The 15,225-nt window shown below is 39.8% G+C and overlaps 2 protein-coding genes across 2 annotated transcripts; one reads left to right on the top strand and one right to left on the bottom strand.

Annotated features, from left to right (window-relative positions):
- Positions 1-1,318: 1,318 nt before the first annotated feature.
- On the bottom strand, positions 1,319-4,564 carry LOC126718389 (GDSL esterase/lipase At3g26430-like). Its single transcript, XM_050420538.1, has 5 exons — positions 3,545-4,564; positions 2,593-2,802; positions 2,292-2,461; positions 1,951-2,221; positions 1,319-1,754 (listed from the first exon to the last, which is right to left on the bottom strand). Exons 1-5 carry the CDS (start codon positions 3,792-3,794, stop codon positions 1,489-1,491), a joined length of 1,167 nt encoding a protein of 388 aa, XP_050276495.1. The 5' UTR covers positions 3,795-4,564; the 3' UTR covers positions 1,319-1,488.
- Positions 4,565-8,659: 4,095 nt separating this feature from the next.
- On the top strand, positions 8,660-9,763 carry LOC126719784 (uncharacterized). Its single transcript, XM_050422301.1, has one exon. It carries the CDS (start codon positions 8,660-8,662, stop codon positions 9,761-9,763), a length of 1,104 nt encoding a protein of 367 aa, XP_050278258.1.
- Positions 9,764-15,225: the final 5,462 nt, after the last annotated feature.

The following is a 15,225-nucleotide window of genomic DNA, read 5'->3' as shown; positions in this document are numbered from 1 at the left end:
TATATTCATAAAATTTAAATTTAAAAGTTAATAAGTTATAAATCTCTCTCTTTCTCTCTAGAAAATTTGTTCCTAAAACTACTCAGAGAACAAGGGGGAATTTCGGAATGGGAACTTGTATTAGGCAAGTCTGTCATAATAATAAAATTAAACTAGCCAAGAGCCTCTTAGTTCACTAGCAATTTTGGAGAGCATAGATTCAAATCTTAGGTCTCCTTAAATATAGTCAGTTTGATTTTAATTGCATTTTATATGGGGCCTCAACATACTGTAAGTCATGTAAATAGGAAAATAGATGAATAGACTAAATTGTTACATTTTAAACAACCAAAATCGAACATTTTAAAATTGAGGGATTAAAATATTGTCCTCATGTTTAAGTGAAAAAAATTGCATTTTATTTTATTTTTAAGTGAGTTCTAGCCCAAAAGAATAAGAGTTTTAAACTAGTGACCTCATAATCATGAGACATGATCCTCAACCAATTGTGCTAACCCTTGATATTTGGTGGATACTAATTTTCAACACTCTTTTCGAATTCTTATTATCAATAAACGCTTGTAAGTACTTGCATAGCAATGATTCTATATGTTTTCATGAACCATTGTTCATCTTTGAATGAGTCATCTTATTTGATAGCAAGATACATAATGCACAATGGACTACTTGAAAGAAAAGGCAAAGGAGAGACTAACTTATAAGACGAGAATAACACAAGAAATTATTCGTTCTTAGGAGAGAAGTCCTCCCTCCTCTCACACAAGGGTCCACACCTTATGTGAGAGGGGGAAGACTCCTTCTAGAGGGATGAATAAGTTATTGGATTACACAAAGGTCCACACCTAATGTGAGAAGGGGGAAGACTCCTTCTATAGGAATGAATAATTTATTTGATAGCAAGATACATAATGCACAATGGGCTACTTGAAAGAAAAGGCAAAGGAGGGACTAACTTATAAGACGAGAATAACACTAGAAATTATTTGTTCTTAGGAGAGAAGTCTTCCCTCCTCTCACACAAGGGTCCACACCTAATGTGAGAGGGAGAAAACCCCTTATAGAGGGATGAATAAGTTATTGAATTACACAAAGGTCCACACCTAATGTGAGAAGGGGAAAGACTTTTTCTATAGGAATGAATAAGTTATTGGATAAACACCGAATCATATTTTTTTAAGTTCTAAAATTTCAAGTAAAATTAATTATTTATTTGGAGATACATTCCTGATATTCTCGTGTTCGTTTGAGAACAGTTTTAACTTTTGTGTTGGAGTATACATATATTTTGAGAAAGTGAGAAAAAAAAAAAAGGGTAAAGTTTCCAAAAACCTAGCTTAGATGGTACCAAACACACACGTGGGCCCAATAATTTAGCCTTACAGGATTCCAAATCAAAAGGATGTTCCCTCCTGTCTTTCCAAAATAAAAAGGTTAAGAAAAAGGTTTCATTGACCCAAAATAAAAAATAAAAAACAGAGAAAGAATGTTTTAGTGGTCCATTCTATGACAGGCCATTTCCAACGAAATGGGTGGGTCCGAAAATGAGCCATTAGCTATTTGGTTGAATATCCATTTGTTAGCGGCCTCGGTGAAATGGGTCCCATCCCAATTAATCCGAACCGATGGATCTTTGCACGAATTTGAAATCACAATCTCTTTGCCATCTACAGTCTTCTTGGCCCCACACTTCAAGAACCGGTTGTAATTATATTTCCCACCATGACCACAACATGCCACAAAAGGGTTCTCGAATCCTTCAAATTCACCAAGAAAAAAAATTCATATACAGTTTACGAGAAACTTCTTAAACTCATTACGTGAAGATTAATAAAATTATCCACGTACATAATTTTACCAATAGTCACGATAATTTTATCCATTAGCCCAGGAATTTATTTATTTATCAAATTAAATCAAATCCACTAGTGTAAAAAGGATGCAAGGAAGTACCATGTTTTTTGGCTTGGGCAATGAGGGTGTACTTCACTGAGTAGACATCAACATAGGTGATTGTTGCCTCCGGAAGATCTTTCCTGAGTTGGGCTACAGCTTCTTTTAATCTGAGGTTGAAATATTGGGCCACATCATTGAATGGACTGACACAGCCATATTTATCTATTTGGCCCGCCGTGATAAGAAAGCGGTCCATAACGTATGGAAGGCAGCCCACTGGGCCTGTGTTGTGTACCCAAAATATTCTTCCACCTTCACCATATATTTTCTGCATGTAACATAATCATCAAGGTGTGTACCAAATTTTTTTTGAAGTGATTGTTGTGAATTTGTATTACCTTAATGGCATTTGAGAACTGGCCCAATACATCAGGAACATATGCCTTAACTTCTTCAGTAGTCATGTTGAGTTTGTAACCAGCAGTAAGATCATTTTGGCCAATGTCAAATGTGTACAGAGCTTGAGAAAAATAATCCCCCTTTGGTAACAATTTCTCAAAGAACCCTCCTGTTCCAGATTTTGAAACAATCCCATTTCAATTTCAACACCAATATGACAATCAAAGTTTGTGGCATTGTGCACAAAAATGATATATGTAAGAAAAGAAACAACAATAATTAACATGGGATGGGAGTCACCTTGTTTGTTGAATATTTGGGATCTTCTGTGAAAATCTGAGAATTGAACAGACTGCACATCTAATGAAATGGGACTATATCCACTTTGTGCCATTGTTGTGTTCTGAGGTCTAATTGTTGCTCCAGCAGTTGCAAAATTGGCTCCATGGCTAAAGTTTGAACCCAGCGAGTCCAGAAAAGCACTGAGATACGGTAACCCATAGCTTTCCGCTGAAAATCAACAAACAGTGTTTCTCATACAATTAGAACTAACATGCTACACTTGGTCCTCCAAATTAAGCATACTTTTGACTTCCATCTTAATTTCTTAACCAAAAAAGAAACAAGAAAATGAAAATACCAATTAGTTATAAAATTATATTATTTTCTCTTTTTTTTTTTTTGGGGGGGGGGGGGTGTTAGCATAACCAGTAAAGATAAAATCAAGTTTGTTAGAGATGATAATCAGGCTAAGATTGTAGCCAACACCAGATTGCAGTCCATACCAGTAGATTAGTATTATGCTAGATAGGTGTAATCATGATTGTAAAGTTTATCTTTATCTTTTCCTTTTACTTGTAATTATCACATTCTTTAGTGATATTTATCACTTGTATATTGATACTTCTATAAATACAAGCATGGACAGCTAATATACTTAAGCTGCCATTTTCCACAAACATAGCTTCTTTCAGGGGGGGGGGGGGGGGTGTAAAGTTCAAGGATCAATGACTAAAGAGAATGAAAAAAAAAAAGAAGAAGAAGGGTTTTAGCTTATTTTGGTACAACAAATGATATTTCTAAGATATGTGCCAAGTCTAATGTGGAGGAAGAGGATAAAGGGCACTCTCCTCGGATTATAATCTTTTATCATGTATTTTCTACATAATGGATATGTACATGTGCTTCCACACAAAAAAAAAAAAAGAAAAAAAAAATGAGAACATTAAGAAAGAGATAGAAATGGAAGTACCTATGAAATCAATTACAAGACGGCCATCAGAATACCGTCCAGATGGAGTGTGAAAAAATGTTTCCCCATTGGGCGGCGGAGCTTGTCCGAATGCCGCTGACAAACCACCGGTGTCTGAATTTGAGTCACCAAAGTTGAATATGGCCGGAAAACTGCATTTGGATAAGGCTGTGGTAGGATTTGGTAGTAATGCCAATGAGATTACCAGGCCAGCAAAGATAACGACATATAAGGAGTACTGAGGCTCCATGAGAGACACAAAAGATATTAACTTTTTTTTAGCTGAATGAGATAAACTTTTTTGACACAAAAAAGGATCACCAGAAGCATAGAGACAGGAGAATATTATGGTACCCACTAATGTTTTTCAAATTTCACTGTCTGTCTCCGTCTAAAAATATGCCATTGACCCGTTCCCATTAGTATAATTTGGTCTTTGTTTAGCCAAAAGAGTTTCTAGTTGTGTAAAAATTATTGGGATAATTATGTTTTACCATTCTAAATTGGGATGAAAAACTAAAGTTAAGAGTACAAGGCGCATTCGGAGTATAATTTAGATAGTAAAGTGTAAATTTTCTATTATTTTTAAAGGATTGAAAATATGAACAATTGGATTTTTTTTTCACACGGTGTCATCCAAGCGTTTCCAAACTGGAACGATAATTCCACCTCGGATAAAATTTCGGCCCATTCTGGACCGTTTCGGACATTTCAGTAAATACTGGCCAAGATCTGGCCGGTATGTACTATGTACAGAGAGGTTATGAACAGATTCAACAGAGCAAGTGAAATAAATAAATAAATAAAATAAAGAAGAAGAAGAGGAGAACTAAATGAAGAACAACTGAACAAGATGAAGTGAGCACACACCGAAAAAATAAATGAAGAACTGACCAGATGAAGAAAAGGCAGGCCGTGTGAGAGAGGAAAAAATCAAAAAAGAAGAAGAAGAAGAAGGTGAGATAGAAGAGAGCACTCACAGCGAGAAAGAAAGAATAATGAGAGGTGGGCTAGTGAGAAAGATGACAAAAGTAAAAAACAATTTACTAGGGAAAATGGGAAAAGTATATTTCAAGAAGGTTCCTTCTTTATAAAAGGACCCCGATGTTAGAGATTTTTTGGCCAATTGTTGCCTAAAATCATGTTTATTTGTAATATGGGTATTATTTAAAGTTATTTAAAAAATTGAGGAAAGAGTGTAAATTTTGATAAGTGTTGCTGAAATTCTAACAAAAGTATAAGAGAGAAAAGATAAATGATGTGATAGGAGGAGAGAAAAAAAATTTTGAATTTTGGTAATCTCATTATCGAAATTCTTGCTGAAGTGCTTGAAGTGCTAGGCAGAGTGCTCGAAAGGGAAACCAATTGTGGCAACCAAGTTGCTGAAATTGCAGGGGAGTGAGGAGAGAGAAAATAAGAATTGTGGCAACCAAGTTGCTGAAAACTTGGGGAGAAATTTAATAGTAATTTAGGCAATGAAGTTGTTGAAAATGAGGGGGAAACAAAGATGATTTAGGCCAAAAATTGAAGGGGAAAAAAATTTGTGGCAATGGAATTGCCGAAATGGGAGGAAAAAAAATAATAGCAATTGATTTGTGGCAATGTTGTTACCAAAATGGAAGGAAAAAAAAATGTGGCAATTGATTTGTGGCAATGGAATTGTCGAAATGGAAGGGAAAAAAAAGTGGCAATTGATTTATGGCAATGTTGTTGCCGGAATGGAAGGAAAAAAAAAAAAAAAAAAAGAATTGTGGCAGTGGAGGTGCCAAAAATTGGAGAGAGAAAGAGAATTGTCTGGATAAAAAAAAAAATATATATATATATATATTTATTTTTTTTAAATTTTTATTCTAAAAAGTACATATATTCTTATTCTTTCCGTGTGTCAGTAGTTTTTTTTTTACCGAAGTAGTTTGGTTTGTGTGTATGTGATATTCATTCATTTCGTATAATAAAAGTATTCTTTGCATGATTTGCCCTATGAAACAAATAATGAATCTAGATTCAAAGTACATTAATTATTATTCTAAAAAAAAAAAAGTACATAGATTCTTACAATACGAAATGAAAGAAAAAAAAAATGATTGATGTACACACTGTAAACAAAAATAATAATAAAATAAAAAAAAAGAATTGTGGCAATGGAGTTGCCGAAAATTGGAGAGAGAAAGAGGGAGAATTGTCTGGATAAAAAAAAATATTTTGGATTTTTATTCTAAAAAGTACACATATTCTTATTCTTTTTGTGTGTCAGTAGTTTTTTTAACCGAAGTAGTTTGGTTTGTGTGTACGTGATATTCTTTCATTTCGTATAGTAAAAGTATTCTTTGCATGATTTGCCCTATGAAACAAATAATGAATCTAGATTCAAAGTAAATTGATTATTATTCTAAAAAAAAAAAAAAAAAAACATAGAATCTTACAATACGAAATGAAAGAAAAAAAAATGATTGAATTGCACCCTGTAAAAAAAAAAAAAAAAAAAAAAAAACTAAGAAACTAAGATTTTTGCAAAGATTCTTTTCAATGAATATATGTTTATAGTTAAGTAATTTGTTTTTATCAAAGTGTTCTATCTTGGTCTGTGTTGTGTTGTATTTGGTCAATTGGTATATCTAGCTATACAGTTTAAAATCTAAGAATTTAAATTATATGAAACTTGCATCCTATTTAAACAGCACTAATATTACTGAAGTTTCCACAGTTCGTATTTTCTACTTTTTTTCCCCTCATAATTCTACCAACCATTTTCAATTCATGCGTGCCATACATTCTACAAACAACTATAAGGAACAACACTTGCAAATATCTATCTGTTCTTTATCTCTTACAAGGTGAGTTACATCTCTTAAGTAGTTACTTTTCTTTTTATAATATTCATGTTGATATGTTTTAGGGGTATGGCTAAGCATGAAAATCTTGTTTTTGTTAAATTATTTGTTCATGCAAATCTTGTTTTTGTATTATGTGTTTTACAACATGAACTGATTTGTATGATATGTTTTAAATTATTTGTCCATGAATTCTTGCCTAAAATTTCATATAGCAAAAATATATTTCAAAATTGACATAAATTTTCCTTAAAGAAATACTTACTTTGCTAGCCTATAATATACATGTATGCTATAAGAACACCCCCCCCCCACCCAAAAAAAAAGGTTAGTATATGCTCATAAACCTTAAAATCTAAGTTTTAGGTATAATAATAATAAAGAAAATTGTACGATATTAGAAATATTTATCTATTATTGTAAGGATGCATGAGAACATTATATAATTTTTCTTATTTTAGAATAAGCAAAATGAAGAGCTACATAAAATAATTAATTTAACCATAACAGATCCTTCTAAATTTTAATGTTATGCTAAGTTACTTAAGAAAAGGGAAATGTGGGGACTATGGCCTAAAATAACAGGTTGGGCCTTGGACCCGTTCGAGGACATCAGCCCATCCGAGGAGTTAGCGTGGCTTAAACAGCCCACATTAAACATCACTGGAAACAAAGAAAACAGGTTCGAGGAGGAATTTCTCCTCGGACACTGAAAATCCGGAGCGAAAGGACATCCCAGGCACTAAAGCCCATCCCCCTAAATACGTGAAAAAGAAGGAAACACAAAATATCTAAGCAAAAGCTGCCACTGCCACATTGAATGCACTACAACTACTTTCCTGGCCGCATTAATGTGGAGAAGACCCCTGAACAGTACTACCTTAGCTACCGCAATTCACAAAGAACTGAAAGAGGTGTCTGATGGGACAAATGCTCAAGTGGAGGTTTGGATGATCGACAAGTGTAAAGCCTAGATGATAGGAAAATGCCTATATAATGTGAAAAAGCCCCCATAAGAGAGGGACGAAAAAAGGAGGAGAGAGAACTGTAGCATGCAAAGGAACCCCACTGCATTGATTCGTATATACAAACTAAGTGTTTAGCTCTATCAGATCGTGTGATCTTTCAATATAATGGCTTTTGTTCTTGTTCATGTATTACGTTATTCCATGCAATACCCCGTTTAACTTACTAAAACCTAGTTTTTTGATCCATACTCTACAAAAAATTCATTATGTTGGGCTCTTTGGACCAAGACTTACAAAATAGGGGTTTGGGCTCCAAATTGTGCACCTACAATTGGCGCCGTCTGTGGGAAGAACTTGAGTGTTAGTAAGTATGACGGTTAAGCATGGCAAGATCAGGTCCGCACCAAGAGAATCCACTCCAACCTGACCCTCAGCAGATAAAACTTATTGCTCCCGACCTAGGGCTAAACCTTGGCAATGGAAGAAACCAAGAGGGAAGCATACATACTACTCAGACGAGCCAGAGTCACTCTCAAGTAGGTAGTCGCATATCCCAAAGGCGAAACAACTATCAGGCCATGTAGTGAGAGATAGACGACCTGAAAAGGAAGTTACGCCGTGCACAGCGAAGGCAATCCCGTTCTAGCTCAGATACATCCTCTAACGAGAAGGAGGATGTCAGCTACAGGCGGAGGTCAAGAACTCCCCCAAGTGAAACCTTTTCTTACGAGAAGGAGTCACGCCCTGAACGGAGATGTAAGAGCCCATCTGGTAAGGGTTTGGGTAATGATGCCATGATCAAGGTACTGGATTAGATATCCAAATCATCCTTCGCGCATAGGATAGAGGGGGCTAAATTGCCTCGACGTTTCAATCAACCTACGTTCGCCATCTATAATGGCCGAGCAGACTCTGTGGAGCACATGAGCCAGTTCAACCAGAGAATGGCTATCCATTCCCAAAATGAGGCTCTGATGTGCAGAGTTTTTCCATCCAGCCTGGGACCAATAGCGATGAGATGGATCAATAGCTTGAAGAAGAACTCCATAGATTCCTATAGGCAGCTCACTCAGGCTTTTTGCTCTCGCTTTATTACAAACAGCAGAGTCCCACGACCCCTAAGTTCGTTATTATCTCTGTCTATGCATAAGGGGGAAACTTTAAAGGCGTATTCTGACAGATATTGGGAGATGTATAACGAGATGGACGAAAGCCACGATGACGTCACCATCAGCACGTTCAAAAGTAGTCTCCCCACCGAGCACGGCTTAAGGAAATCTCTAACTAGTAAACCCGTCAACAGCGTTCGCCAACTGATGGACGGGATTGATAAATATAAAAGGGTGGAAGAGGACCAACTACAAGGGAAGGGAAAGGAAAATATCATCCCCCTCAAAGGAAATGATTACAGGTTAGAACGATATAACAGTAACCAGTTGAGGAGGGATTTTTTGAGACAGGATGGACAGACCAACATGCAAACGGTTAATGCCATATTCAGAGAGCCGGTGCAACAAGTTCTCGAGAGGGTCAAGAATGAGCCTTTTTTCGAATGGCCGAGTAAAATGGCCGGAGACCCCTTGAAGCGCAACCAGAACCTATATTGTCATTATCATCAAGACCACAGGCATACTACTGAGGATTGCAGGAATCTATGGAATCACCTGGATCAGTTGGTTCGAGAAGGAAAGTTACGTTACCTTTTACACCCCTCTAGCGGTCATCTGGGCCAAGCAGTACAAGAGCCTTGGAAAGATGTATCTTTGAGACCTCCCATAGGGACGATACACGTCATCCTCGCTGCCTTAAGAAGAACCGGCTCTTTTCCTTCTAGGGTGCTGTTGGTGGCTCGGCTCCCTACCGAGGATGGTGAGAAGGAGTCCAAAAGATCTAAAAAGGGAAACTCATTAATATTGGGGTTCTCGGACGAGGATAAGGGAGGAACTATCCAACCTCACGACGATGCTTTAGTGGTTACATTGAGGATTGGAGGTTTCGACGTGAAGAGGGTACTAGTAGATCCAGGTAGTGCAGTGGAAGTAATGTACCCTGATCTGTACAAGGGGCTGAACTTAAGGCCTGAGGACTTGACGGCTTATGACTCTCCTCTTATAAGTTTCGAAGGCAAGACTGTTGCACTAAAAGGGCAGATCAGATTACCTATACAGACTGGATCAGAGGTGATGGAGGTGGATTTTATTGTTGTCGATGCCTATTCACCCTACACGGCCATAGTAGCTAGACCTTGGCTACATGCTCTGGGAGCCGTGTCTTCTACGCTTCACCAGAAGGTAAAATACCCGTCAGGGGGCCAAGTGGAAGAAATTCGTGGAGATCAGGCCATGGCTAGGCAATGCATGGTGGTTGCCATCTCACGTCGGTCCAATGCCAAGTCCTCAGCTCCTGTGAAAAGCTTATAGCAATCAACCACCTCGGCATCACAAGTCCGCGAACTAGCCGAGGAGATAAAATGTGAAAGTTTAGAAAGGGTTGCCATTGACAATAATCCAGAAAGATTCTTCCAAGTTGGCTCGGAATTACCTCTTCAAGAAAAAGAGGAACTGGTAGGGTTTCTGAAGAGGAACGTGGATGTGTTTGCATGGGATGCCTACGATGCCCCAGGGGTTGACCTTAGTCTCATTTGTCACTACTTGAATGTTAACCCATCCTCTATTCCAAAGAAGCAGCCACCCCGGCACCCGTCGAAAGAACATGCCGACGCTGTTAGGGATGAAGTGATGAAGCTGAAAAAAGCAGGGGCTATCAAAGAGGTCTTTTACCCCGAATGGTTGGCAAATACGGTGGTGGTAAAAAAGAAGATAGGGAAATGGCGAGTCTGCGTAGACTTCACAGACTTAAACAAGGCGTGCCCGAAGGACCCATTCTTGTTACCTCGAATAGACCGATTGGTATATGCGACTGTAGGCCACCCCCGAATGAGCTTCCTGGATGCCTTCTAGGGTTATCATCAGATACCACTAGTTCTAGAAGATTAGGAGAAAACGGCGTTCATGACACCCGTCGGAAATTACCACTATAAGGTGATGCCTTTCGGTTTATAGAATGCAAGGTCAACCTACCAAAGGATGATGACCAGAATGTTCGAACCACAACTAGGCAAGGTTATTGAAGTCTACATAGACGATATGGTAGTAAAAAGTAAAGTGGTGTCCGAGCTCGTGAAAGACCTTGAAGTCATTTTTGGTATCTTAAGGGAGCACAAACTGCGCCTTAATGCTTTTAAGTGTTCATTTGGAGTTAGGTCTGGGAAATTTCTGGGCTATATGGTAACTCACAGAGGAATAGAGGTAAGCCTGGACCAAATCAAAGCGATTAATAGCCTACAAGCTCCTCGAAATCCAAGAGAAGTACAGAGACTCATTGGAATGATCGTAGCATTGAATCGATTCATCTCCCGATCTACGGACCGATACCGACCTTTCTATCTCTTGATGAATAAGTGGAAAGGATTTGAATGGTCCGAGGACTGTGTTCTAGCCTTCTAGCAACTTAAAGAATACCTGTCATGGCCACCCATCATGTCTAGCCTTGAGGTCGACGAGGTTCTGTTCGCATACATAGCAGTGGCCTCTCACGCTGTAAGCTTGGTACTAATACGAATTGATAATGGGATACAGCGACCGGTATATTACATAAGTAAATCGTTACATAACGCTGAAGTGTGCTATTTACCACTGGAAAAGGCAATTCTTGCAGTAGTGCATGCCACGCGAAATCTACCCCACTACTTTCAGGCACACACGGTCATTGTCCTGACTCAGCTCCCTCTCCGATCGGTGCTCCGTAGCGTCGATTTTACAGGAAGAATCGCCATGTGGAGTACACTTCTAGGGGCTTTTGATATTAAATATATGCCTAGAACCTCCATCAAGGGCCAAGTCCTCGCAGACCTAGTCGCTGAATTTGCTGAACCCGCTGTAGAAACAGTAACCGAGGAGGAGAACATGGATGGAAAATCGGTTGGAACAATCTCTGCACAAGGAGCCTCGTGATGGAAGGTCTATGTGGATGTCACGGCAAACCAAAAAGGATCCGGGGTAAGGCTAGTTCTAATATCGCTCGAGAATATTACCATTGAAAAATCATTAAAACTTGGGTTCTCGGCTACAAACAATGAGGCCGAGTATGAGGCTTTGCTACAAGGAATGGTCACGGTGCAAAAAATAGGTGGAAAGGCGATAGAAGCGTTCTCGGACTCTAGACTGGTAGTAGGCCAGGTGAGGGGCGAGTTGGAGGCTAGAGATGCAAGAATGCAGGCATATCTCGGTCAAGTTAAACGCCTGCAATCAGACTTTGAATTTTTCAATTTGACGGATGTCTCTAGGAGTGGGAACACACATGCGAATTTGTTGGCCACTCTTGCCACGTCTTATGCACAAGATCTACCCTGGATGATCCTTGTTGAGGATTTATGCAAGACAGGTACAACCACATAGGATATAGTTCGAATCCATCAAATCAGAAGGAATCCAAGCTAGATGGATCCCATAGTGAACTTCCTCAAAGATGATATATTACCCGAAGAGAAATTAGAGGCTAAGAAGATACGGAGGAATGCTCCTCGGTTCTGGTTGTTAGAAGATCACAAGCTATACAAGCGCTCCTACTCTGGGCCATACTTACTATGCGTACACCCAGAGGCATCAGAATCGTTGCTTGAAGAACTGCATGAGGGAATTTGTGGGAGCCACACGGGAAGAAGATCGCTAGCACACAAAGCGCTCACCTAGGGATACTGGTGGCCGAACATGTAGAGAGAGGCCCAAGAATATGCAAAGAAGTGTGATCAATGCCAGAGATTTGCCCCAAATATCCACCAGCTAGGGGGAGTCCTTAATCCCCTTTCTAGTCCTTGGCCGTTCGCTCAGTGGGGTCTGGATATTGTCGGCCCTTTCTCGAAAGCAGTAGGGAACAAGCGATACTTAATAGTCGGCACAGATTATTTCACCAAATGGGTAGAGGCCGAGCCATTAGCCAATATCAGGGATTTGGATGCAAAGAAGTTCATTTGGAAAAACATCATTACGCGTTTCAGAACTCCTCGCACCCTCATCTCTGACAACGACCTTTAATTTGATAGTAAAATCTTTAGGAAATATTGCAGCGACTTTGGAATCACCAACCGGTATTCCACTCCAGCTTATCCCCAAGGAAACGGGCAAGCCGAAGCTATGAATAAGGTCATAGTGAATGGGTTGAAGAAGAGACTGGATGATGTAAAAGGAAGGTGGGTGGAAGAACTACCACACGTCTTATGGACCTACCGAACCACGCCGCAACGGTCAATGGGAGAAACCTCTTTTTCAATGACTTATGGGGCCGAAGCTGTGCTTCCCCTGGAAACTAGCATCCTAACGTTGAGATCCATCACTTTTACCCCAAGGAATAATGACGAATTGCTAAGGAGGAGCCTAGATTTAGCCGAGGAGAAAAGAGAAAGGGCAATGATACAATTGGCCTATTACCACCAAAAGCTGAAGCAAGGGTATGATACTAATGTAAAACTAAGGCCACTAGGGCCAGGCGACCTCGTGATGAGAAGAATTTTTGGCAGCGCCAAGAACCCTTCCTAGGGTAAGTTGGGACCCAGCTGGGAAGGACCATATCGCATCACCTCAGTGGCAGGAATAGGTGCTTATTATCTAGAAGATTTAGACGAGAAAACTGTACCTCGCCCATGGAATGTAAACAATTTGAAAAGATATTATTATTAATGAAAACAGCTATGCCTATGTTGCAACCTTTGATTATCGCGCATTTGTCGACTCACTTCCATCTATACAAGTTTTAAATAGAACCTAAGTCCTGCATGGCTCTTCGAACCACAGAATTAGGGGAAATTAACAACTTATGGCATCTATCTAAGTTTTAAACAGAACCTAAGTCCTGCATGGCTCCTCGGACCACGGACTTAGGGGAAATTAACAACTTATGACATCTATCCAAGTTTTAAACAGAACCTAAATCTTGCATGGCTCCTCGGACCACAAACTTAGGGGAAATTAACAATTTATGGCATCTATCCAAGTTTTAAACAGACCCTAAGTCCTGCATGGCTCCTCGGACCACAGACTTAGGGGAAATTAACAACTTACGGCATCTATCCAAGTTTTAAACAAAACCTAAGTCCTGCATGGCTCCTCGGACCACAGACTTAGGAGAAATTAACAACTTACGACATCTATCCAAGTTTTAAACAGAACCTAAGTCCTGTATGGCTCCTCGAACCACAGATTAGGGGAAATTAATAACTCAGGACTTCTGGGTAATTCTAAGGTATGTTCATAGTCTTGTATAATAGCATTTATTGTTCTAAGTTCATTGCACAGTCCTGCCCCTTCTCATTTATTTATATTGGTAGGGTTGTTGCAAACATCAACTAAAGAAACAGTAGCATTAACTCGGAACAACATAACGGAATTCCATCAACATCAATCATAAAGATAAAAAAGAAAAAAAAAAAAAAAGAGCATTCTATATTAATAAGCCAAAAATAATACAACAGGAAGTCTCTGCAAAAGAACAAAATGCAGTACAACTTCTGTCCGAAATAAAAAAATAATAATACAGTAATAATAATAGAAACCCTAGGAGCTAAGCCTTATCAGGAGGATCCTCTTTTTGCTTTGGCTGAGGAGGTGGAATGTCCTTAACTTGGAGATTTGCCTCGTGATCCTCGGTGACTGCTTCCTTAGCAAGATCCTTAGCCTTTAGAGAGGTTTTCTTTCCCTTACCCTTGCCTTTGCCTTTCTCTTCTTCCACATCCTCGCCTTGGATGGCTACCTGACCAGAACCCCCAACAATTTCAGCTAGGGGGATGGCATCAGGAACAACCGTAGCTTGCTCGGAAGCTTCAGTGGCATCGGCAGGGATCTCCCAGATCTCTGGAGGGAAAAAGACCTTCTCAGGTAATCTCAAGGCCGAGTTTGCAGGGATCCCTGCAGCATTAAGAGCATGAGCCCATGAAATACTGCAGTAATCCCTGCATACCTCTGGTAGCTCCTCGGAAAGCCTAGCTTCAGTCTCTTCCGCCCCAAGCTGATAAGAAGCCCTCTTTTCAGCCTCAGCTGCTTCCCTGACTAGCTAAGCCTCTTCCTTGGCAAGTCGGGCCTCCTCCTTGGCTTTCTGCAACGCGGCCTTGAAATCCAACACGGTTTGCTTTTCAATGGCGAGGTTGGTCTCAGCCACGTACAGTTTTTGGCGCTGGTCTTCGGCTTGACTTTCAGCGTTCTTCAAGCCAGCCTCAATGCTCTTGCGGCCTTTCTCAGCCTCTTTCAGCTTCTCAGATTGCTCGTAATGCTCCTGCTTAAGGGTTCTTAAAGCCTTCTCAACCTCGGCACGAGAGAGAGCCTCGACGTCAGCTAACTTGCGATTGTTGCGGCAATACTCCTCGGCTACAAACACTTGCTGAGTAATCTGTCCAAGAAATGACAAAATGATGTGTTAAAACATGATAGGATCTAATGATCTTATTGAGGAGAAGATGAATTGCCTTACCATTACAAGATCTCTCTTCAGGGATAGGAAGAGCTCAGGCTGTGAAAATCGCTTGTAAGCCTCCATATCCCTGGGAAGGAGTACGGGCTACTCTAGGGCTTCAGCTATATACCATGCTCGGCCCCTGTTATACTTTCGAACCGAAGCAGTATAGGGAATGGTGGCACCAACCACTTCAAGTTTCGGGCTCCAAATACGTGGAGTAGCGCGCACTTCAGCCCGCTTCGTCTCTTCTCGGCTCTCTATAGATGGAGCCCTCTGTCCCTGTGCTCCCGAGTCATTTTTTGCTATTTACCTCCCTGGCGAGGACCCACCTCACCTTCCTCAAGGGATTCAACCAGCCTTTTCTTCTTTAAGTCGGGAT

This window comes from Quercus robur, chromosome 3 (assembly GCF_932294415.1).
Source record: "Quercus robur chromosome 3, dhQueRobu3.1, whole genome shotgun sequence".
In the NCBI taxonomy this organism is placed as follows: Eukaryota; Viridiplantae; Streptophyta; class Magnoliopsida; order Fagales; family Fagaceae; genus Quercus; species Quercus robur.
The sequence above is the reverse complement of the archived record's forward strand: the minus strand, read 5'-3'. Positions and strand labels throughout refer to the sequence as shown.